The 26179-nt window shown below is 35.6% G+C and overlaps 1 protein-coding gene across 1 annotated transcript in view; it reads left to right on the forward strand.

Moving 5' to 3' along the window:
- IPO11 (importin 11) overlaps positions 1-26179 on the forward strand; it is a gene marked incomplete at its 5' end in the record, with an annotated part of 61818 nt that overhangs the window by 12017 nt on the left and 23622 nt on the right. The window contains 12 exons of the mRNA XM_008936435.1: positions 2851-2977; positions 4062-4095; positions 4276-4316; positions 5397-5513; positions 6921-7034; positions 10314-10429; positions 11484-11560; positions 17112-17191; positions 17783-17863; positions 19587-19682; positions 21623-21736; positions 22612-22733. Coding sequence (XP_008934683.1) covers positions 2851-2977; positions 4062-4095; positions 4276-4316; positions 5397-5513; positions 6921-7034; positions 10314-10429; positions 11484-11560; positions 17112-17191; positions 17783-17863; positions 19587-19682; positions 21623-21736; positions 22612-22733 — 1119 coding nt within the window. The remainder of the gene's footprint in view (positions 1-2850; positions 2978-4061; positions 4096-4275; positions 4317-5396; positions 5514-6920; positions 7035-10313; positions 10430-11483; positions 11561-17111; positions 17192-17782; positions 17864-19586; positions 19683-21622; positions 21737-22611; positions 22734-26179) is intronic.

Consider the following 26179-nt stretch of genomic DNA (forward strand, 5'->3'; position numbering starts at 1 on the left):
TGGAAGATCCTGTGAAACTTGCAAGTTTTAAAATGCTTCTTTCCATTAGAATACACTTTAAAAAAGAATGAATTATTCTGCTTTGCAGAATAATTGACACAGTTGTTTACCTGTTGTCTCCTGATTTCTTTGTTCTTTTTCCTCAATGGTCTTTTTATTTTTTTGTAAGATCTCAGCTTCACTTTGTCTACCAGTGGCAAGTGCTCCAATGGTTAGACTAAACGTCAGAGGAGCAAAGAAAAATGAGACATCTTGTACATATGATTGATTCCTTACTGTGCTACACCAGCACTGATCTGTGAATAAAGCTGCCATGCTGACTTTGGCATTTTTATACTACCCAGCAATGTAGCATAAGTCAAGCTGACAAAAGTTTTCTACAGTTGATAGATTTGTATTCATAGTCAGGAAGACACTTGATGTAGCCATTTGGTGGGCATTTGTGATTTCCCAGGATGAAATTCCGGTGGGGACAAAAGCTTACAGTAGAAGTTGTCTGGAAGTTCAAAGCCTTGTTTGCTTGAACTGCTTCTACTGCCAGCATCATTGGAGGCCACCATAGCAATAAGGGAGATGGTGTTAATACTTGGAACAGAGAGCTACTTTAGTGGCAGCTTCAGGAATACATATGCAGTTCAGATAAAGAGGGTTGGACAGTATGATTTGCTGTTCCACAGAATGCCTCATGGTGATATACATGCTTCTTCCCAAATTGGTTCATGTTTGGGAACACAAACCTGTGTGTTGTCAGTGTTCATTGGCCATAGAGGTTGCTGTGTTTTGTTTTCTTTGAATTGTTTGTTGTCTGTTGATAGTGAGTCTGTCAACTGTAACTACAGCAGCTTGATAAATACAGAATTAATGAAAAAATATTCTTAAGGATTTTTCGAAACATTGAATTGCCAAATTTATCACTTGCCATAATATTTAGTTTTGTACTGATTAGGGAGAAACTTCTCTGTAATATGTAAACCGTTTACTGAATACAGTTTTTCACAATGATTCCATCCTAAAACAGCTTTTCCTGCTAAGAGAGAAAGTATCGATGCAACATTTAGTACTGTATTATGTTATCAAGTAAGATACTTCTGACTTGAGTGTCTGAATTCTGCCCAGACTGTGTAGAGCTACCATCCCATGACTATTTCAGCAGAAGTTGCCTTGCTTTGGAATATGATCACTCTTCCCATGTGAGCTTTAGGTCCAGCAGGCTCAATCTATTCAGTGTATACTCTTAGTATGGAAGCTAATTATGTTCTGAGAGGTGAACTTTTCCCAGAAATAATAAATGTAGATAAAGTAAGACCTCAAAAATGAGCATATATGAGCAGAATAATTTCTAGGAACTTAAGTCCTTTTGAAAGAACAACCAAACAAAGCCCAATAACAAAACCAAACTAACTAAACCAAAAAACCCACCAAAACACAAACCCAGAGAAAATCCAAATGCACTCCCACCCTGCAAAACCTTAAAAGCAGCCTGCCTTTTCTTTACCAGGAAGAGAGAGAGAAAAGAATACAAAGATGCAGGCAGGATGTATGGATTGTACAACAAATATCACCAAAACTGGAATTCCTTGCTGCAATCAGATGGTCATGTACATATGTTGTGCCATTTAAAACTTTTCTATGTGGTAGTGGTTTGAAAACTATCCAATGCCAATCTTGAGAAAAAATATTGAGAGTTTTTTTATATTCTGATTTTTAAAAGGTTATGTGTCAGGCACGAGCAATCTAAGAATAGGGAAAGCTGTATCATCACACCTTCTCAAACAGAAGAATGTGTTAGCAAGGCAATGTCGTGTGTAAATAATGCGTGAGCCTGGGCTGTTCATGCTTCACTGCCATTCAGTAAATCTCAAGCAACACCAAAATGTTATTCCTTTCTAGCTTTGTGTTCCAGTCTAAGGAACTGCTGTGTACATGTATACATGCTACTTCCACAACTGTCATGTTCCCTGAAGCTGTGCTTTGTTGATTATCTCATGTTTATGGAAATGTTTAATAAATCACATTGATTACATGTAAAGAAGCCTCAATAACTTCAGTTAAAATTGCTGTTTGATGGCTTGCAAAGGAGGAGTTCATCAAATGAAAAATACATTTAGGACAACAAGACAAAATAGTTTGCTAAAATTCTATGAATAAGGTTCACCTTCCCTAGCTTTGTATGTCTACAAATTAAACATTTAAATCTTCCTGATCGTCTCTCATAGTAAGTGGCAAAAATCAGCACCTCTGTGAAATGGTTTTAATCATGTTAAGCAATTGGGCTCATTGTTGTCCTCGTTTTTATTTCTTCCCATTGGCTCAGAAGCTCTTTGATTTGTGCCCTTGTCACAGCAGTGATGCAAGATTAGGTTACATAATTTCTTTCTGAGAACAGTTTTAGACTGACGACATGAAATAGCCTGGCATTTGCTGTAACATAGTACCAAAGTTTGCATTTTTAAATTGTATCTGACCTAAAATTTTGAGCATAAAAGGAATGTCAAGAAAATTGCGGAAGCCATGATGGCAATAATAATGGTAAAATTTATTTTTAGTTTCTCTTATTGTTGTGCTGTGTGCAAGATAATTTGTGTCTCTAGTGAGATGTTCAAGATTAGTGATTTAGGATGAGTTGCCTTTTCAGACTAAGTTGGGTGTTTCTTGAGCCCTCTAGTGAAGAATTTTAATGAAAAAAATTTCTGCACTGAAGTCCTGAAGTTGGTCTTGACAAACTAAATCTTTTAGTAATTGTTTCAGGGAATAATGTTTTCCTAGTCTTTCTTAGATTTCTTTTTCATCAAAGAATTCTAGAACAGCAAGTATAATGAGTGATTTTGTTTTTTTTCCCTACTTTTAAAGATACAAACCAATACGCCGACGAGTAATTTGGCTGATTGGACAGTGGATTTCTGTAAAATTCAATGCAGATTTGAGACCTGTGTTATATGAGGCAATTTGTAACTTGCTTCAGGACCAAGATTTAGTGGTAAGTATAAGTAATGTTTTGGATTACTGATCTGTTCTGTAGACACAGGCAAAACATAAATACCATACCTTGTGTAAACTCAACTGAAATTTTCGTAACATCACACCTTAAAGTCTGTTGTGTCTTGCAAAAGATAATCTATGAGGGTGTTGAGTTGTGGAGATGTTGAATAATAAAGACATGCAGCAAGCCCCTAAAATGTTCACTAGATGGTGACTTTGGTGGGAAAATGAATGGCAATAGCAACAGTCTGTTTTTTGTAAGAAGGAAATTGTGAAGTGTCTCGAGATAAAAAAAATATATAAAGAAATTAACACTTTTTGTAGATTAAACAGGGTTATTCTGTGAGTAGTTCCTGTACTATACAGTATCATTTCAGCATCCACGTAGTTACCTGCTAGCAGAATATGATGAATGTCCTTGATTCCTAAGCTGTTACAGTACAATTAGGTGGTTTTAAGCTACAATTTCAGTTTACTAGCATGTGAGGTTGAGTTGAGATGATGTGTTGGGCATTTTTGTTGTTGCCTTTGTTTTTATTTGTGAACAAACAGACCAAGCAGCCAGCAAATAAAACCTAGATAGTTGCTCTAGTTAATCAGTAATTCCAGGCAGCTTTGTTAGACCAGGATGTATTTCTGTGTCAATGTTGTGTCTTTTCATTTAATGCTTTCTTAATATCTGCCAGGGATGAACATTGTAACTTCAATTTATTTGATTCTGTTCTTTTTGGGTGACAGCAAGCCGTGAGATAATCCCAAATTAAATTCCTTCCCTACTGCAAGTATTTTTATCACAGGCTAGACAACTTCTTACTTCTTTCCTGGTGTTCATGAAGGTTTTTACCCGAGTAGTTTCTCCAGGTGGTACTGCTTTAGCAATGTTAAGTAAACTGAAAAAATACTAAAATGAAAGCAAATGAAAATGTTTGAGTTGAACTAACTACATTTCTTAGAGGACTATGGAACACATTGAAAGATTGAATTACCAAAACAGCAACTGATTTGATATTTTCAGATGTTATGTTACTAATCAAAATGTTTAATAGATGTGTGCATGGTGTTTCTTCAATTTTGTCTTTCAGGTCCGTATTGAGACAGCTACAACACTGAAGTTAAATATCCTTTTGTTGACAAAGATATTTGATTAGTTCTTAATTCAGAATTACTAGAAAATAAACTATTTTAAAATCACTACAATATTCTCCACATTAAAAGTTGTGTGTATCCATGGAGCATTTCTTCATGAGTCTTGTACCTATTTGCAATCTGTATTATTTTTCCTTAATGTTTGTTTACCTGTGGATGACTTTGAGTTCAGCACTGACCAGTTTCTACCGGTAAGAGCACATATATGGGCATATTCTGATGAGCAGATAGATCCATAGAGGAAAGCAGGAAAACTTTTCCAGTTTAATTTTAAACCACAGTATTTAGTAATCAGTGTGCGTACACGTGTATTTTTTCCCAGTCTTCAGAGGCCAAAACAGGTAGTGACTGCTGCTGTTAAGGTTGCTAATGTGCAATATTCAGACAGACAATTGGAAACCTTTTCTTATTATAACTATTACAACTTCCTGACATTTGTTTAATACTACATAAACATGTTGCTTGGTGCCAGGTTTCTTCATGTGAAGACAGTATGGATACTGTCTTTAACAGATATGTCTCCACACCTATGTGGCCTTCCAGTTATGCCTGTTTGACACAGTCCCTTCTAACCTGCTGTTTCACACTGATATTAAATGTGTGGTTAAAGTAGTGTCTTGAAAAAATAGACTTCCTTGGTCTCCAGTATTTGTGTTCTCTACAGTGGTCATTACTGTTGTTAACAAGTAAACAATGAATAGTTAGCTGTAAATGCAGCAGACATTTATTTTGGTCATTGAAATTTAGCAGGTGCTTTTTTTCTCATTTGACTGGGATTTCCTATGTTAATTACAAATGCCTTGAGAACAAACAAAACGAAAATGCGGAATGCATCTACACTTTAAATATTGGCATGTTTTGAGATCTTTTTTACAATTCAATATATAAATTTTGTCTACTATACCAAAAGCTGTAAGACTGTACATTTACGTTACCCTAACAAGGTGATCCTTCTGGAGAGATGTCTTTCAGCTTTATAGTATTTATCTGTGAAGTCATATTTCCACTTACTATAACATGAAAATTATGTATGTTCAAAATGATGATGTTTGATCTGTTATGTAAGAGCACATCTAAATTTTTTCCATCTTCCTTAGGCATTGATTGGCTAGTGTACAGTTTTCCAAATGAGAGAGTAACATTTTGTAGACTTTCTAAGTGTCTTTCGAAGCTTAGTTGTCTTAGAATTGGAAGCATACAGGAAAATCACCAATTCATGTCACCAGTTGTATTTTTGATGGTCTAATCTGTGGTTATTTAATTTCTTTTAGTATCTGGAGTCCATATTCACACTGCTCTTTCAGCTGCTTCAGGAAGTAACACAATGTGACACCAAAATGCATGTTCTTCACGTTCTGTCTTGTGTGATTGAAAGAGTCAATACACAGGTATTCTTTTATAGATTTGAGTGTTAGCTTTGTGATAAGAACACAGAGGAGGAACTTGATATTTTTGGCTTACACAAAAATAGTAGGAAAATTTATTTATTAATAGACTGGTTATTGTTACAGTAGATCTCTGAATTCTTTGCATTACTTTATTCTTTTTTCACTTTTCAGATCTTATTTTTCTTTTGTGTAAACTACTCATTGCTGAGTTACTACTTTTCTTCATTTACTATGTATCTTTTTTGTTGACTTATCTTCTAGAGTGCAGAAAGACATCCATTACTTATCTTGTTGCATTTCTTGTGATTTTTTAAAAAATTGTAATTTATTCCTATTGTCTCATATATGAACAAGCATTTTATTAAATCTTACATGTTGAAAGAGATGTTTTGGGGGACAAAATGCTTCACACTCATAGGGGCTGTGTGGTTAAATGTGTGATCTCTCATTGGCACTGAATTGGGTCCCAATTGCATATAAAGTACATTACTTCTTCACTGCATAAAAAGTTTCAAGTTCACTTTGGTTTTTCAGTACTTCCTTCATACTGTTAAAGTATGTTCTTCAACTTATACATAAAGAAATTGAAGGTGTTTTTGCAGAATTGAAAAATGAATTGTTGACTGTTCTTGTCACAGTTTTTGCTTGTGGCAGTACTGTATTAAGGACAGACATAATGCCTGGTTTTGAGCTTATCTCCTCTTTCTGCCCATAATCCTGTCTGAGATCCTAGTGAAGCTTTTCTAATTGTCCCGTGGAGGAAGAGTCAGCATGACAACAGATTGTCCTGCAATTTAGATCAGCTAGAGAAGCAGCAGAAAAATGTAAGACAAGGAAAAGCTTTGAGTCTGTTTAGGTTAATTCCTAATTAAAAACTAGAAAAGACAGGTAGATTAAACTCAGTATTGTAGAGCATCATGGAAAACAATTTAGGTTGGAACAATACTTTAAAGATTTTGTAGACTAACCCCTGATCAAAGAGCGGGCGACCAGAAGACATTCAGCATTATTGGGTTTTTTTTTTTATTGTTTTGGATTTTTTTGTGTGTGTGGTGTTTTTTTTTTAACTTGGACTGTTTCTGGTCCCCCTAAAAAATGTTATTATTTAAGAATCCAGTCTAAGTGGAGAATACATTATTAAAATATTGCTGGTTATCAAATTAAGGTTTTTTTTTTGTGTTCTATTTACTACTCAGCCTCATTGCCATGCACAAATGTTACTATAAGTAGTATATACATTTCAAACCATTGTTGCAGTCAAGTCACTTCAGTCACAGAGTATGCTGTATGGTGCTTTAGGAAGAGGACAGAGGAGTAAACACAAGGATTATTTCAGAAATTATGTTTGGGATATATTAATGTCCTTGTTTCACACATTAAGAAAGAAATTTGTGTTCCGAACTTCAGATACAACCGCACGTAGGATGTTTGGTTCAGTACTTACCACTCCTGTGGAAACAGTGTGAGGAGCACAATATGCTGCGATGTGCCATTCTGACGACCTTAATCCATCTCATCCAGGTAAGGGGTCAGAGTCACATGGGTGTTGTCAGGAGCTCCTACAGTTCTTTATCAGACATCCCTACGTGTGTATATATGTATGTATATACACATGTAAAATTAAGGTATGTTTTAATTTCATAGGGTATTTCTAAATGCTTTTCAGTCTTAAATTGAAGACGTGGTTCTCTGACAGTGGAAGTGAATAACTGAGAGCTTAACAATAACATGCTTTGTTTCCAGGGGCTTGTTCAATAAAAGCGGTTTTTTAGGCAGATTTGCTTGTTTTCTGGGGGGTTTTAGTTTGGTAATCATGGAATTGAACCTCCTTTTATGACTTTGTAGTCCATCTTACAGTTGATGTGTATGGGTCAGACTTAATTCTGCAGGGTAGGCACGTTTGTTTCCCTGTTGCTTTCTATTCAGTTCCAGGGATGTGGAATTTCTGTTTTGGTTACAGACTTTCTGTGAAGAAGAGCCATTTTTAAATCATAGGCCAAGATATGGGCCACCATAAGCTTTGTTTTCCCTGTTCTTTAAATTCACATTCTAATTCGGATTAATGTCAAATGCTTCTTTAAATCATAACTGTTAGGTTTAATGTTGCTTAGGGATGTTGTTGACATTGACTAATTGTGGGTCATCTGGTTTATTTAGAAGTCCAACCCTTTTACTGTTAACATTTTTACCATTACCATTCTATTGCTTAACCTTTGATACCTGTTGCATCCTTCTGCAAAGATTTCTACAACACTTTTATGTAGCATATGAGAAAAAATACTTTATCCTTTCTTGAATTTCGTAGCTTCTTCGATGTTCCGCTGTGTTCGTATGTTATATGAAACAGAATAGTAGCTCTGAGCGACCTGTTCTATGTAATTAATTTGTATCACATCCCATTATTTGTATTTAATTTTTTTTCTTCTTTGGAGATTTTATCTGTATTCATAATTTTCCTTTTAGCTATACTTGAATATTTCCTCTTCTTAATATTCATTTTGAAACGGGAAAACCTAATAAAATGTCATTGAGACAGGGACTACTATCTCCTTACCTTTGTTAGTAAGGCCCAAAACTGAACACAGTTCTCAACTCAAGGTGTGGCATTACCAGTGCTCAGTACAGGGCAACAGTTGCTTCCCTAGTTCTGCTGGCCACATTGTTTCTAATACAAGCCATGATGCTGGTGGCCTTGGCCACCTGGGCACATTGCTGGCTCATATTCAGGTGGCTGTCCACCAACACACCCAGGTCCTTTTCTGCCAGGCAGCTTTGCAGCCACTCCTCCCCAAGCATGACGTTGCCAGGGGATGTTGTGACCCAAGTGCAGGACCCAGCACTTGGGCTTGTTGAAGCTCATACCACTGGCCTCAGTCTGTTGTTTCAGCCTATCCAAATCCCTCTGCAGAGCCTTCCTGCTCTCAAGCTGACTGTCGCAAACCAGCTTGATAATTCCTGAGGGTGCCCTTGATCCCCTTGTGCAGACCAAAGATATTAAAGAGAACAGGCCCCAGTCCTGAGCTTTAGGGAACACTGTTTGTGACAGGTTGCCTGTGGATTCAAATCCATTCATCACCAACCCTGGTGCAGGCCATCCAACCATTTTGTTACCCACTGAAGAGTATCCTTGTCCAAGCACCAAGTTTCTCCAGGAGAACGCTGTGGGAAATAGCACCAAAGGCTTTAGTAAAAAACAGCACCCACAGCTTTCCTCCTCCACTGAGAATGTCACCTTGTCACGGAAGGAGATCAGTTTAGCAAAGCAGCATCTGCCTTTCATTAAGCACATGCTGTCTAGGCCTGCTCACTGTTTGTCATGCAGGTGGCATGTCATGGCACTCAGTATGAGCTGCTTGGTTGGTTTTGATTCTTGATGTTAAGCTGTGTTTTTCTGTCCACGTACAATAAACTCCCTAATTTCTCTAGAGGCTTACTATCATACTTGGACAAAGAATATAGAAATTATTAGCTACTTGCTTTATCAAGGGATAATAATTAAAATTAGCTGGATTTCTTATCAGTGAGGAAAAATTCTTGGTATAATTAAATATTCCTTGAACTTTAAATATCTAGAAATATCTGTGCTGTTGGCAGTAAAAATAGGAATAAAATGTAGTATGTTCCTGAGAAAAGATTGGTGAATGAAACAATGCATGGTTATATTGCCTGCAAAATCAGTGCTATTAAGCACTTCTTTAGTTTGGACTGTGCCATCCCACCTTCAGCAACACAACTGCATCTCAAAAAAGATGTAGCAGGACTAGCATTGTGGGGATTAACAATGGAGAAGTGGAAAGGGGAATAACTAGACGTAACAAAGCAAAAATCAGAGTTCTTTTAAAAATGGAGTTAGTTCAAAGAAGGAGAAAACATATTTTCACAGTAAACAAATTGTGGAACTTCTTGTAACTGCCACCAGTGGAGGCCAAAAGTATACACCAGACACTTGAATGGAAGATTCTTCATGTAATACAAGTCCATTAATAACTAAATGATTCCACAAAGAAACCTTAAATTAGAAGCATCAAATAATTTTAAGCTTAACAGTGTCCAGTTATAGTAATATGCAAGACCAGCATCCAACTAGCCTTTATTCTCTTCTGTAGTAATGTTACTAAATAGGCAGCAGTCCCCAGTTTAAGAATTCCATTCCTTTTAGGATTAGTTTTAATTTATGATTAGCTCAAACTATAGGTATCTTTAGCTTATTTTTAAAAATTCAGTTTTCTTATTAAATGATTGATGAAAAAATTCTTTACTCTGCATTCTTGGGAGGACATCTTTGTGTATGGCTAATGGATCATTTAAAAAACAAAATTGCTGTCAACAGTCTGTGAATCGTTATGTAGCAATGAAACCAAACCCTTCTCCTGATTCTTAGAATATGTCAAAAGATTTAGTATGTGGCAAGTTCCAAAGGCTAATTCTTGCCCTGATCTTTAAAATTTTATTCTGCATTTAGTCATCTAGTACTTGTTAGAGCAGTGACTTTTTTCAGAGAATTACTGTTTTTAGGAGTTTGTGTTGTCTATAATTTTTTCATGAAGGGCCATTGATAAGTTGCTTATTTTCAACAAGGTCTGTGCAAGTTTCTCAACACATACTGAGAGAAAGCTCAGGAGTATCAGACTATTTTGTTGTTGTTTGGAACGGATATAGGTTCAGTCTCTGATTTCTTAAATGCATATTTATAGTAAGTGAATAGAACAGCATCGCAGATGTTCTTTCAGTACTATTCTTGAAATGCTTGTTTTGAGGTTTTTGAGGTATTTAACTTTTTTTTTTAACTTACTTTTTTAGGGTCTGGGAACAGACAGCAAAAATCTCTATCCTTTTCTGCTTCCAGTTATTCAGCTAAGTACAGATGTTTCTCAGCCTCCACATGTCTATCTGCTGGAAGATGGTTTAGAGTTGTGGTAAGAATGTTCTTTTTCAATTTCTGGTATTTAAAACATAATTCTTATATCCTCAGAAAGGGAAAAAAAAAATTAAAAGCTTTGACTACATTCAGATTTTATGTGTTCTTGGTAGCTTACCTTGGCACTGTTGATAGCATACATTTTCTCAGAAGAGATGAGGTTAGGAAGTTATTAAAAGAAACACTGTTAAAAATAACTTGAGTACGTAATCCCATCTTCAGGCAGATCTTCACAAAATTTAGAAGACGGGCCTTTTTAATGTATCTGTTCAGAACTTTCATATCTTCTTAACACTGATCTTGAGGCTGTTATTGTGATGTCTATGCAGAAAAAATGATATTTTAAGATGTCCTAGAGCATCAGAGGAATGTGAATGGAGCAGGTAGAGACAGTTGGGACCCTAACAGCTTCTTGAACCAAGAGAGGAGAACAGCTAAGATACTTTACGTAGAAATGTTACTTAAATACAGTAATCCAATACCTTAAGGTCCAGCAACAAACTGCAATGTATTGCTGTGGCTTTCAGTATGAACTTAATTTATGGCTACTGTTTTCAAACCTCAGGAATTCTAAATTGTTAAAAAAATGATGAGCATATAGTTGAGCTTTTGTGTATGGTGATCAATGTATCATTTCAGACCTAAAAAAAAGTCAAGTTTTGAGTTCTTTGCCACCACGCCTGTTCCTCTGAGGTGTAGGGCACTACACACATTGCCCTTACACCATGAATATTCCTCTCTACCCACATGCTTTGAGTTCCCAAGTTGGGCCCTTGAGCATTCTCACTGTTGCATTTAAGAGGTTATGTTGTCTTTTTAAAAAAAGCAGTAAGCTTATTTTTCTCTTTTCCTACCTTAGCAAGGTCCATGGCTATACAGATGCAAGTGGTTTAAGGACTTCTGATACACCTAAAATATGCTTCAAGTAATAGTTACACGTTATTTAAGAATCACATAGATAGTTTCTAGAAGTTAGTGTTTCAGATCTGTCAAAATGATAGCATTGAGCAACTCATAAATGATCTGAAATACTTTGCTTAATCTGTTCTTAGGCTAGTGACACTGGAGAATAGTCCATGTCTTACCCCTGAGCTGCTGAGAATATTTCAGAACATGTCTCCCCTTCTTGGTAAGTCTTTTACTAATAAAAATGACTGGTTGTTGGTGGTTTTTTTTTTTTCCTAGTGCTTGTATAGCTTGCATTAAGTACTGCTGCTGTGACTACAAGAACTAAGAAGGCTTGCAAGATTGTAACTATTACGAAATGGAGAACAGATCTTTGACCTTCCTGTCTTCTTTAATATCTGTTATCTGCTTACACTAGTTGTCTTGATAAATTGAAGCTGCTTTGTACCCAAAAAAAAAGACAAATTTGTTTCATTGGTTTTTTTTAAGAAGTTCCCAAAATTTAACATCAGATGTGCTGGGTTTTAGTGGTACTGATTATGGGGAATACTTGCTGGCTCTGTTAGCAACCAGAATGATGTGTTCTAGTCTGAAGAATTGAGGTTTCCATTATTAGCTTTTCCATTATTCAGTTGATAACTATGTAGATTGTTTTCAAACTACCTATATATACACCTATAAGTGTATTGGTCAAGCAGAACTGAAATTAAAAGCAGTAATTTTGCCTTAGTTGTTCACAAAATATAAACTTACTAGTGAGTATTAATATTGAGTGCTGAGGAAGTATTGATACTTGGAGTGGTTTTGCTTTTTAATTACAGGGAATATAACATTTTTGTGGTTTAATTTTATTATGTTTTGTTTAATGAAATCTTCAGCTGTTCTTTTGTAGGTTGTGGAGATAATACTGCAAATGGATTTGCTCTTCAGAGAAATGTGTTAATAAGATTACAGAAATTAGCTTTATAATTGTTGTTTTCAGCACTTAATATTTTATTCAGACTAAAGGTCAGTAGAAAATTACATCATGGCAGGTGCAAGATGACACCTTCTGTAATTTCTCTGTGTGTACTAGATTGCTAATGACAAAACTGCTTAGGAAAGTAGTGTTTTGTTGTGATTTTAGTATTTAGCTCCAGAGCTACCTCTTAGGCTCAGTAGCTGCCAAATATTTACTGTTTGTCTTCATTCGTGTCTACACACCTGCCCTTCTTTATTCTTGTTCTGTGTTAGTAGGTAGTATCTGCTATAGGAAGCTTGTCCTATGAAAATAATTCTGATTTTCATAGTTGTCACACTGCTGATATCTCCTTGTGTTAAAATCAGAAATACTCTGTATTTGTGCTTGTTTATGTTTTCTGCTGCTGTTTTCTTCCCACCTTGTCCTCCCTAGTCCTCATGCAGTACTTTCAAGGTAGAGATGAGTATGAATGAAAAAATGTTGCATATTCTTCTTGCAAAAGGTGGAGATATTTAGCAATATTCTACACTTTTAAAAATTTTCTTACATTATGAATGAATCCTGGAAAATAGTGATGCTTTCCTTTTGGGGGAAAAAAAATCCTTAAGAGAATTTCAATGTTCTGAAAAATGAAAGCTGTTATGTGATGTTAGTAGAGCAAGTAGCACACTTAAGGTGTAGGTTTTTCCTTAAGGTGAGACTTTAAATACACTTAGGTCATGAAACTGCTCTGGTTGTTTTGTTTATTTTTTTAATAAGGAATGGGACTGAGTGGCCAAACCACAGTGACCGATATGTAATCATAGACCAATTTCCTCATGCTGACTTCTGCTACTTCTTTACTTTCTGAGCATTTTCCTGAGAAACTTGTTTTCTGAGTGTCGTATCAGTCAAAAATTTTCATTAGTGTAGGCCAAAATGGTGCACATTTTGTCAAAAAGTGGAAACCATTCTGGTATGCAATTCCCTTCTGTTTACATTGGGAGAATCTAGCTGTGCAGCCTCCACATGACATAGCAGTGGCACCGTGATGCTGAAATAGAGCTTGAACCTTGCATTAGTGCTAACCTTATTTTAAAACTTGCTAGTTATAAAAACAGTAAAATACTGCCATGCCTCAGGCAGCTATTTTGTTCAGTGTGCTTGAAGAAAGGATACTTCACTTAAATCTAGTGCAACAGCTCAGTTTAAGCTGCGGCACCTTGCAGAACAAAATTTATTGATCAGTGTGCAAGTTATATAACTGTTCAGTCCTATTTCTGCAGTACAGTTTCACCAATACAAGTGGCACTATTCACCTGGAACTTAGGGCACATGAGAACAAACACTTGTCGATATGTTTGATGTAACTGCCAGGAAAATGGTGTTTTAACTGTGACATCTTATGTTTTCAGTTGGACAAATGCAGAAAACCAGAGAAGAAAGGTGATGTGACATGAAGTCATCAGTGTAGAGGAGGGGAGATGTTTTCTCTTCTTCCTGGCCAGATGATAGCATTTTTTAAGTCTTGCATAAATTTTACTTGTTAGAGGTATTCATATACAATAATAGAGGACAAACTTCTCTGGGAATTGAACAGTGTATGTAAATACATACAGTGCAGCTTTGATAACTCACACTGAGGGACTGTGAAAAATAATATTGAGAGCCATTGATACAGAAGTAGATGGTTCAGTTTTGTTTAAGGAGGTGCAGACAGTAGTCTAGATTGTGCATTATTCAGGTTATTGGCTGTGCATTGTGTTTTTCTTTCTGTTTTGTGTTAACTGCCTTTATGGTCAGGGTCCTGAGGGACTGAATTATGACTGCCTACAGTTTTCTTCAGAAAATCCAGGAGGTGTGCAATAGATTAGTGCTTGATTTGGGACCCTTGGAGCTCTTTGAGTGTCTTGTGTTTCCCATTGGACTTGGGAGCTTAGCTTAAGAGTAATACCTTAGTAATACCTTAGAAATACCTTAGTAGCATAACCAGTAATATTTTAGAAACCTGAACTTTGAAGGCCTCTATGCTGCCTCTGCTCATGCTTTCTTTGCCATAACCTATAGTTGTATTGACAGGCATATACTGTCAGTGTTCTTTGACTTTCATTCCTAACTTAAATTTACAGCCTAGAGAACTAATTGCTTGCCATTGCATCTCATGCATTTTTTAGGAGATTTGTTAATCATACTTATCCATTGGCAAGCAATTACAATGTCCAATGCATAAAAAAATGGTTTTGAGATTTAGTTAATGGTTTTGGCTTTATTCATTCTTACTAGGTTTTTCATTATTTGAACATGCCTTTGTCATGGCCATGTCATAGGCCTGTGGCATATGCTGCCATAGCTATATGTCAGTGCAGTGACATCTTTAATTTTTAATAGTCATCTGAAAGGGGAAAAATACAGGAATGTTTTTGATTTTTAATCTTTTAACTCACCTGAAAGTAATATGTAGTTCTTCCTTTCCAGATACACTTATCCTCTGAAAAGAGATTTTCATACACATTTCAGGGTACTACTGCTGTTAGAACTGGATGTCAGAGGAGCTGTAGAAATCATATTAGGTTTCCTTTTCAAAATAATCAATGCTAGCCCTAAATCTTAAAGGTACAGGAGTAGAACATTCAGTATGAAGGCTTGATTTGACTTGCATAACTGACTTTCCTTCAAAGGTTGTGGTGCTATCCCTGATGTACAATAATCGTTCACAGCATAATTATGTTTGGTTTTCACATCAGCACTGCTGCTATTTTTAAAAATTCTTTTGAAATATAATTGACATGCAAAGGGTTTGTAGAGACTTTAATCCATGTCTCAGTGCAGCAAATTGGTCAATGTGGAATGGAGGAACACATTCATCTCTGAGGATGGATGCATTTCTACACTAAGACTTTAAAATGATGGCTGAACCTGATAAAATTTTAGGTGTTCAGTATTGTCAAAGTCAAGACATACCTGTTTCAAGAAGCATTGGGGTTAGTGTGTCTGTGCTGCACTTGTAATGGCAAAAATCACTTTACTGGAACTGGAATACTTGCTCTGATCCAACCAAAACCCAGAGGAGTGCATTAATTCAGAAAAAGATATTTCATTCAGGAAAACCTGGCAAGAGAATTGATGTACAATTGTTTAAGTGTAATCAGTTGAAGGTGGCATCTTCCTAGAAAAATGCTTTTACTAACCATTGAGCTTTATTTACAGACACGTGACTGAAATCCTGTCATTTCCATGACACTTATCTTAACTGTTTTTTCCTTCTGGTCTGAAATAGCTTACTCCTTGCAATTTTGCTGCTCATACTTTATTACCTTTGTATCAGGAATCACAGAATGGAAAGTTATTAAAAACTTGGTAGCATTTCATGTCTACATGAACCTTTCTTTATAACTTGTCTACTCCATAAGTGTCTGAAACTAAGACTATGATTGTATCCAGTAAGAAAGAAAACCCTGCAGACCTCTAAGGAGAATGCAGTAATTTCAAGAAACACGTAACACTAGTAATATGCTACTAAAGCTAATTTATAAATGTCTTGGATTCTTTTGATGAGGATGTTGGATGGACAGGTGAAAAAAAAAAAAAATCTCTTTTCAAGTCAAGATATGTAAATGTTCAAAGTAAGTGATAACAAGACGTGACTTGTCCAAACACTTAGACAGGAAAATAGTCATGCATCCTGTCAGATGGAGCATTAATGTTTTTCTAATGAGAGGGAAAAGAAGGGAAACTGCTAAAACTCCCCAAACTTTTCAGATGTTATAATGGAAGACCAACTACAGTTTCTGTCATATACTTTTTGTGGAACCTCTTCTATATAAGCATCACTAGGTGTAAGCCACACTTTCATGTAAGCTGTGGAAGACACAGCAAGTCTTAGCCAGCTGGTGGTGTTAGTTTAATCTAGTAAGAAATTTTATTTAAAACTAAAAGTTTTCCTGCTGGCTCTCTGTGTTGATTTTATTGAAATATTTGTTAGAAGTGGTGGAGCAGAAGCCCACGAACTTTACCAAGAATAGTCTGTTTCCCAGACTAGTTTTAAGAAAATCTAGCAAGCCCTTGGAGATTTTTATCTTCTGTTTTGTTTTCAAACATCTTTCAACATCTTTCAGCTGTTTACTTTCTGCACTAAAACACCATGTGAAACTCTGAAACCTTTTGTTTTGCTGTGAATTGTGTTTATAGGTGTTCTGGGGTGATTTTTTTTTAAAAAAACAATCTTACAGGTACTGCCTGAGGGCATGTCATTTTTTTCTCTATTCAAACTGCTGCTGTATACCATCTCCTGTGTATCTGTCTCTTAAATAGGTATGCTTTCCTTACTGAAATACTGAAGGTAAGGCCTAAAGCTTGGTGTATTTCAGTCAAAAAGGTCAATGCATTTGGTGTATCACCTGGGTCAGAACAGCAGAACTGCAATCTTCACTCTTTTTACTACTCAGCATTTACTGACTGAAATGCGAGAGAGAGCATTTATCAGTATTGCTGACCTCTTTAGTATGTGTTTCATTTGTTCCATCTTTGATGTTGTCTTAGACCTCTACCACATCCAAAATTTTACGTTTTTTTTTTTTTTAATTAACATTGGCTTTTGAAGTCATAGGATATCTTGTCCTTCCATTTGAGAATAAGAGCTGTTAACATCCCTCCTTTGTTACTGTCCCTGGCAGAGTGACAGAGTTTGAAAGGTACCGAATCTAAAATAACTTTTTTCTATTTGTAGGCTTCTGGCACTTAAAAGCTGTGTAAGAAAAAGACTTTTAGAAGCGAATCATTTTAGTTGTACTTTGATTTGGTAATGAGGTTCTGAGCTGTGATTTCTTTTTCCCAGAGCTGAGTTCAGAAAACGTCAAAAATTGCTTTAAGATCATCAATGCTTATATTTTCTTGGCATCATCTGAATTTTTACAGGTATGTTATAGTTATCTAAAGATTCAAATGAGAACCATGGTTCCCTACTGGCAAACTTCTTCTGTCATGTTGGAAGACTTCATACACACAAACTTTTATAGTCTTGTTCATCTATGTATATACAAGTATAGTGTTCTAGTGTTAGCTCTTTAGGACACATGTTTGACTCTGAAATCAGATTTGAGGAAGGTTTTTATTTAGAATTAGTGTTTTGTGAATTGACTTAGTACTTTAATACCTGAAAAGGTCCTGTGTGAGGTAGTAATCATTACACTAATTGTCCTACTGGGTTAAAATTACGATCATGAATTCTAGCAAGAATTGAACTAGAGGTATTACACCTTGTTTTCATACCTCATCCATTAGCAGCTTCATTGAAATTGATTGTTCAAAAAACCATGCAATATTAAAAAAAAGAAAGCTTAGATGAGTTTTTAATTCATTCAGGAAAGACAGGCATTTTAGCAAACACAAACTTTGAAGAAAAATGGTGGCTTTGGACAAACATAACCCCTAATGTGTTGAGTTTTGAAATGTATATATAGATATAAAATGTATTTGCGTAATACCTTCCTTTTCATTTAATTTCAGTCATATGCTTCTGACTTATGCCATTCGTTTTGTGAACTTCTGAAGGACGTAAATAGTGAAGGTCAAGTTCAAATTTTAAAGGTAGAGTGAATAAAAATAATACATAGATATTCGTCTCTGTAAATCTGTTATTCTTTGTAGTCTTTTGTCATGTTAGAGTCGTATTTTCAAGTATAGTCAATGTAGAATATGGTAGAAGAAAACAGCATAAGTAGCACACAATGACAGTGCAGTCAGTGGTGTTTTAAACTTCATATTTAAAGTGTGTGTGTAGAGTGTGTACACTTACACAGTATTTTAAAAAAATACTACTTTTCCCAAGAGAAGATCAATATAATCTTATAAAGAGCACTGTGAAAATTAATCACTGGAATATGGTGTTTCTATTCCCTCTCTGCAATGCTTTCATTACTTTACATGATGACAAAGTATTGTCCTTAGGTAAATAAGTTCTAAGCTAGCTTAGTCCTCTTTCTATAGATGGATTCAGATTGAGTCCCTGATATCTCTTCTGTTTGATTATTTTCTAGATTACTAGAGACAGGTAGTTAATGAGGGCTTGTATCTTCATGAAAACAGTTTTTTCTACAGCCTGGCAACAGCACACTTAAACAGCCAGATGACCAATCACTGTGTTGTGAAGATAATGTTATGTATGTAAAATCTTGAGAGCATAGTGTAGCAAAACAAGGGATTTGGGTCTGGGTAACTTGGTTTAATCTCTGACTATCAGTGGACTCGAAGTTGTGTAAAGCTAATCAAAGTTGTTTATTTTGAATGGAATTCTAGAATGGATAACATTACTGCAGTATAACACAGTATACTTACACTTCTAATTACAAGATAAAACTCATTAATCAGATTGCTTTTGTGCTTTTAAGATTTGTCCCTGATTCAGTTTGCATCTTGGTTAGAATTCAGAAAACAAATTCATTATCAGGACAAAAATACATTATGAAATTATTCAGTCCTATAGTCAATATCATACTTGTGTGTTAATAATTAGGTTCATTTTGAATGTTTCTAATCAATATGTGCACAGATTATCTGATTGATGTACCTAACCATCCAAATCCGAGTGCTGTCTGTACCTTATCAAACAGTATTGATGCCTTTGCTAATACAAACAAAAATATCTACTTTTTAAAAGTATCAATTTTCCTTCTCATTGATCAATACCAATAAGAAAAATAATAATACAGTTTGATTTTATAATTGCTCATTTGAAAAACTAGCAAGATAAGGGTTAATTAATGTCTGCATACATACGTGCATTATTGTAAAAAATGGTTTAGGTTATTTTTATGATTTAATAACCACCAAATGCAGAAAAGAGTGTAGCTTGGTCATTTCTGTATGACCACTAGAACCTAATAGGTCTAGAGCCAAGCTTTTCCAGTCTTCGTTGGAAAAAAGGGTTGTGTTGGATGTATATGTTTTCTACCACATTCTTTCGTGCAGTGTACTTGTGTACCATGACAGTGTTCAAACAGCCTTTGCTTTTGGCATAAATTGCTGTATCAAGATTCTTCCTTCCATCTATCTCAGTCAGCTGTGCAAGAGTCAGAGGAAGCTGAGGAGGAGGTGCTTGGCCAGGCAGGTTTCACTTGGCAAGTTGGTTTTTATCAGGTCCTTTTATGCAGATCACGTTTGTGGAGTATATCACTAGAAGATGCTTCCAGCACTCATGGGTTTTGCTGGTGTTTAATGCTTTTATATGTAGACCAGTATATGTAGTTTTAAAGCTTCAGTTAAGATTTTTAAATGTACTTTACTAATTGTCTAATTTGCTTTTGTTCTTAAGGTTGTGGAAAATGTCCTAAAAGTAAACCCTGTTTTGGGTCCTCAAGTGTTTCAACCCATTCTACTATCAATATTCAGGGGGATTATCAATGGGGAGGTAAGTTACCCTAACTACTCTCTACTTTCACTTTTACAGGGAAGTACCTTCTGTTATCCAGCCTAGGTTTTTTTTTTCATATTGATGTTGCATTTTTCTCTTATTATAAGAGCATCTGACAGATATTTGACAGCTATTTTATAACGCTGTAAAAGTAACATAGTAGTGAAAGAGTTAAAGCAGCATATCCATCACTTATTTTGTCATAATAGTGTTTATTGTAATAACAGAAATTTTATTCTAGCATTCCTTCATTATTAACACTGATAAGGTGCTATGACTGCTATGACAATGGATCTAGATCCTTTGTAGGTGTTGGGCTTTTTTGTTGAGGGGTTTTAAAGATATAGTTATATATACACACTGCTCCTTTTTAAGTGTACCTGTACAAGAGAAAAACAAACTGGACAAGGAAAATGTTGACTTGGCCTTCTCTTTCTAATTGGCATATCTAATATGAAAACCTGAAGAATATGAGAATGCTTTATGTGAAATGGAGGAGACTTTATGATTTTGCTTGCTTAGATGTCTTGAATTCTCCATTTTCTATCTTTTTGCCTTCAACAAATTTCTGTGTTGGATAAAAAGGAGTAAAATTCAACAGTGTTTAATTTAAAATGAAATTAAATTTTAAAGTAATTTTTTTTAAAATTAAAATTTAACTGTGTTTAACCTTGCAGTACTAGCTACTAGCAAGAAAAAATACCTTCATCAGCAGAAGCGGTGGGTGGACTTCTGTATGATTTTTACTTCTTTGATCAAAACCTTTTGCTTCTTGTAGAGTTGAAAACTTTCAGATATCAATATTTGGTTCCCATTATTATTGAGCTAAATAAAATGCTTCTGAGATTAAGCCAAGTAAAGTTACTTCACAGTGTATTTTGTGCTGTACAGAACACAAAAAGTGCTGTTTGAACAGTTTGCATTTCAAGAAGACACAAAACTAGAGACTCAATTAAAATGTCTTCTGATTTAAGACTGTATTAAATTCATTGCTTCCTGTTCAAAAAGATACTAATCAGGGTTAATGTTTTCAGGTAAATTTTGGCATTTTGTTTTTCAAGTACACAGTTCTACAAAATACTTACTGTTGTATTTTTACGTACTGAAATTAATAAAAAGGACTCTGTAGCTTCTTTTAAAATTAAAAATAACAGAAGATGATAAGCTGAAGAGCTTACTACTTTATGCTGTTCCTTTTGAGACACTTGCAAATCAGTTATTGGGAAATGTGTTAGTTTCAGTGAAATAAGTAACAACACCTTCAGATATAAGAACTTTTTAATGTTACTGAAATTGTAAACAGTAATTTTGAATTATATTCGTCTTTAAAAATAACTTTTTAACTGTACAATACACTGTTTATTCCTGAAGATGTAGGGTTTTAAAAGTAAAATTTTCAGTGGTGCCCAGCGACAGGACAAGGGGCAAAAGCACAAGCTGGAACACAGGAAGTTCCACCTCAACATCAGAAAAAACTTCACTGTGAAGCTGATGGAACACTGGAGCAGGCTGCCCAGAGGGCTTGTGGAGTCTTCTCTGGAGACTTTCAAATCCCTCCTGGACATGTTCCTGTGAAACCTGCCCTAGGTGAACCTGCTTTGGCAGGACTGTTGGCCTAGATGATCTCCAGAGGTCCCTTCCAACCCCTACTGCTCTGTTATTCTGTGAAAATCATCTCACAAGTTGTCCTGACCATATGGAGGATGCTAACTTTGAGATTACCACAGTTTTCCCATTGTGAGAATCGAATTCTGATACTGATTGTTCCCACAGTCTTGTGTTCTTAGAGGCTTTTAAATTGTAATTTGTAATTTCTAATTTTGTAAAATACATGAAGGATCCATGCAGAGGTTTTCTGTATGTTTTCTACTCTGTATGTTACATATTTTTCTCTTAATTAAACTAAGCCCATTTGTTTTATTTTACTGTTGTTTCAGAGATACCCAGTGGCAATGTCTACTTATCTGGGGATCATGGGTAGAGTTCTGTTACAAAATGCAAGGTTCTTTTCATTACTTTTGAACCAGATGGCATGTGAATTCGGTCAGGAGGTAAGGATTTAGTTTTGTTATTTCAGCTGGATTGTACATGGAAGTCTTGCATTCTTTTGAAACTGAAATAACTTTTCCTTCTATTTTCTGTGATGGTTTTTCCCCAGTACACCTTGGGAAGGGGCCCTTTCCCCTTCTTTGGTCCTTCCCATGAGCATCCTGTAACAGTTTTTAATATAATCCCACAATCACCTTAAAATATCTCATTGAAAGTGTTATACAGTTTCTTAATACTCTTCCTGCTGCGTCCCTGAGTAAGCCATATAAACCTTTTTTTAGTTTGGTATTGCAGTGTGAGAGCTTCTTTCCTTGTGCTATCTTGATGGGTGTTGCAGCAGGGATAATTGTCTAATTGTTCTCCATCTTGTTTCTAGCAGTATTGTGTTCATTGTGCTCCGATTGCACTGTTGAGGTTACTGAGGTCATTCTGCTACAAGTGTTACACTGTGTCTTTAAATGAAATGTTACTCATTTTCTTAACCTTGGGTGTAATACAGTTTTCAAACAAATAAACCTCTTTGTCTTTATCTGTCACCAGTGAAGGTAAAACAGCAAGTAAGTTCACATGCTTTCCGTATATTAGGCTGTTACAGGCACACTGGTTTGAGTTATTCACTGTTGTGAATCAGTGCTCTGTCCGTTAATCAAATGCATTTCTTTGTCTTGTGAGCAGGGGGTTCAGGGCTTGGAAGTAGTGTCATAGAATATTAAAAAAAATACTTGTTGCTTGCTACTTCTGTCAGTTATGCTTAACTGTATGGTGAATTTCCTAGATCGAAGAATTTATGCAGTGGGTAGAAATATTAAAATATATGATTTTCTAAATATGCTGAAGTATTCATAAATGAAAAGGAATATTCTGTTCCCCATTGCAGGTGGACCAAATTCTTGGCAACATGATTGAAATGTGGGTTGATCGGATGGATAACATCACTCAGCCAGAAAGAAGAAAACTTTCTGCTTTGGCATTGCTTTCACTTCTGCCATCATTGAATAGGTAAGTAAATGCACAGTGCCTTCAATTAGAATTCAATTCAAGGGCCCTTAATACGGTTTATCAAGGTATTTCACAATTCTGCAGATAAACATTCCAATATAAGTAGCTTTACTGCATCATTTTTTGCAAAGAGAAACTTAAAAAGGTAGATTTTTTCATGCTACATTATATTTGCTTTTTATTTGGCTTCATAGCGATATAGTTATTTCTATTTCATGAAAAATGTAGTTTAGTAAAAGTGAGGAAACAGCACTGTAAATTTTATTGTCCATTCTCATATTAATATTGAACTAGCTGCTTCTGCCATCTGTGATTAAGTAGTTGCTTTAGTTGCCTTGTTAGTATTTGGTGTCCCGTCCAGGGAACAATGTCCAGTTTGCTACTGGTGGGTAGATCAGAACTGTAATCCTGGTTTCCCCCTTCACAACATTAAATGGAAGAGTTACTCTGAAAGACTATGCAACAGTTTTTGTGCTATAGATTTCTGTAGCAAGCAGCTTTTACTATAGTCCTTCATCTAGACATCTTTATTGCTGAGTATACAAACAAAATGGAAGTTTGTAGTGAAGTTGCTGAATATCATTGTACTGACTTCTGAATTGTCACTACTATAATTCATGTATAGCACATGCTTAGGTGAGAGTTCAGTCCATGCTTACCTTCAGATTATTCTTGTCTATTTGAAAGTCAGGAGGACAAAACTGCATGAGTTCACATTTCACATTCAGTCTGCTAGATTTCCTGAAGACTCTTAAGTATTGTGTAATGCAGATTTAGATGTTGCTCACAAATTCTAAAATTGTGTTAGTATGTGAATATGCTGTCACTATCTAAAAAAAATCAAGGAATTCTTACATGTAAAACTTAAAAGAGGCTTCATGGCTTTTAATTTTTAAAGAAGCTTTCGTTTCTTTGTCACAGATCATCAGAGCAAACATCTAGCCAAAGGTGAACCAAGCAGCTGCTTTATGAGAAAAGTTTTGGATATTTTTCAGTAAATGTAACAATGTTATGTTACTTACCAGTGTATCTGCAATGTTCTTAGAGGTGTTATCCAAAATTTAAGGTGCTGAACTGCATGTCTGTCTTCCTGTGAACTTTCTTTTAAAGAAAGTAAGGAAGAGAGAAGTTGCTTTAGATAAGTGTTACTTTGAACTGTCTTCAGCTGCTCCAAGCTATCTGCTCTAAAAGCCAATTATTTCTGACACTCCTTAACATAGTAAAACCTTCTGCAAATGACAGCTTTATTTTTCAGCTACCCAAATCATATGGCACAACTGCTTCTCAAATAAAAAAGCCTCTCTTTAGTGGACATATTTATGTGAAAGCTATGAAAATTTTACTGTACAACTGATAGATTGCCAGGGCCAAACATACCTTCAGACAGAATGTGTGAAATTGATTGTGTCAAGTGATTGTTCCTACTGCTACCAAGCAATGAGAGTCACTCTGGTTTTGCTGTTCCATAGAAATTATATTACATATGCTTGTTGCATCTCACATCTGAAATTTATGTTAAAACTAAATTTTTTTCAAAAGCAGGCTTTTTGTATAAGTTCATTGGCAAAGTTAGACAAAAATGTTTTAAATATAAATATGCTACTTAAATATTTTCATTCATATAAGCTTTCAAGAAAAGCTTCAATAGTTTTTCCTGTTGGAGTACCTTGGTAACCAGGTTTCTGATTAGATACTATGTTGGACATGAAAAGGCAGCTTGAGATTTCTCAGCTGCAGAGACAGAACAGATCCCTGAGGACGGCCATGAGACTGGCTTGCTTGGGAAGGCCGAGCTGAGGGTGAGACTCTACCCTCAGCTTGATCCTGTATGATAGTCAGGGGTGGTACCAGTAGAAAGCTCAGGTTTTCAAGAATCTGCTGTAGGAAAAACAGGCATCTGGACTATGTCTAGCGCTTACTGAGAATTTTGCTCTTTTTGACAGTTACTTCCTGTAGCATATGGTTGGAGCTGTCCTAAGAGCATCAAGTTATTTTAGAGAGGAAAGGAAGGGGATAGACAGAAGTACTGGGTGAAAAATAAAATGTGTACTTCCGTTCTTCACTTAGAGTTTATTTGTGGCTAAAATGTTGAGGAAAATAATTGAATGACTTTTTTTTATTCTCCTTCTAAATTCTATAGTATTCATTGCTTTTATGTACTCTTCTAGTTAGTGGCCATGTTTGTAATTGTACATATGTGAACTTGGAACTTTTCTTGGGCAAGCTAAAGCTTGCATCGTTATTAATTTAAAACCAGGATGGCAAAAAATAACTTCCTATTTTAAACATAGCACCTTTGACAGTGTCTTGAGTCAAGGATTTTAGAGTGTTAAGAGGGAAATTGCTTCAGACCAGATATTGTTCACAGCAATTCTCAGTTGGACTAAGTAAGTTACAAAGTTACAGTTTCTTAGCCAAACTATAGCTTTCCTTTCTGGCAATATCATCCACAGATGCATGCAATGACATGTCTGTAGTACCAGCAGTACCATTGGATTTTATCTTGCATGCATGTAGTCCTTCAATCCAGTATCCTGTTTATCTTCCTATAGGCAGCTGTAGGTTGTGTTAGTCTTTAGGAGTTCACATTAACAGAAGAACAATAACTGCTTCTTTCCTAATCAGTTTTGAGCACCTTTTCACATAGCAGTAATTTCCTGTTATTACTTGGGGATTTTGCATAAACTAAATACTACCTAGTTGTCTGCATTGGCTATCTCACTCTGGCCATTCAATGTTAGCATTTTTTGTCTGATACATGCATCTGTATTAATTTCTATATTTTGTACTCTTCCACCCTGTTTGCCACTCTCATCTCTCCATGTGCATTTTTAATTCATTTATTGAAAGATCTTGGTACATCATAAAATAAGTGAGAAACATTTGTCTTTAAACTTATGTACATAGCAGTAGGGTCCAGTAAAAAGATTTAGGATGCGCTTACAATGCATTACAGTGTAACGGTGTCTCCATGTTAAGCACGTGGTGGAAATATGCACAGACATACAATAGCTACAACTATGTGGACTTTTTTTTAAAACAGAGGACTTGGAATTTGGTAAAGGAACATCATACCTGAGCTGTGTGATGAGAGAGTGTGTGAGCCATGAGACATGATAGCAATGTGGATGAGTATGTTCACAGACGTAGTAATTTCCTGGTCTAGTTCATTCATGCTTCAATTTGTCTACAATCCTAATGACTTATTTGCGAACCTATAGCTTCAAGAATTCTCTTCTAGTACAGTACAGTAGATGTAGTTGGGTTTTATTAGATGTGCTTTTGGTCCCCAGAATAGTTCAAAGAGAATATGGTCAGGAGTAGGAGTCCAAATTTTCTTCAGGCCACTCTGGAAAGGATGTGGACCCTGACCACTGTGTTAGGTGCTACATTTTGAGATACACATTTTCTTTGTATTTTCTGAGACCAAAGTAGCTAAAATTATA

This window comes from Merops nubicus, unplaced genomic scaffold (genome assembly GCF_000691845.1).
Source record: "Merops nubicus isolate BGI_N331 unplaced genomic scaffold, ASM69184v1 scaffold1343, whole genome shotgun sequence".
Taxonomy (NCBI): domain Eukaryota; kingdom Metazoa; phylum Chordata; class Aves; order Coraciiformes; family Meropidae; genus Merops; species Merops nubicus.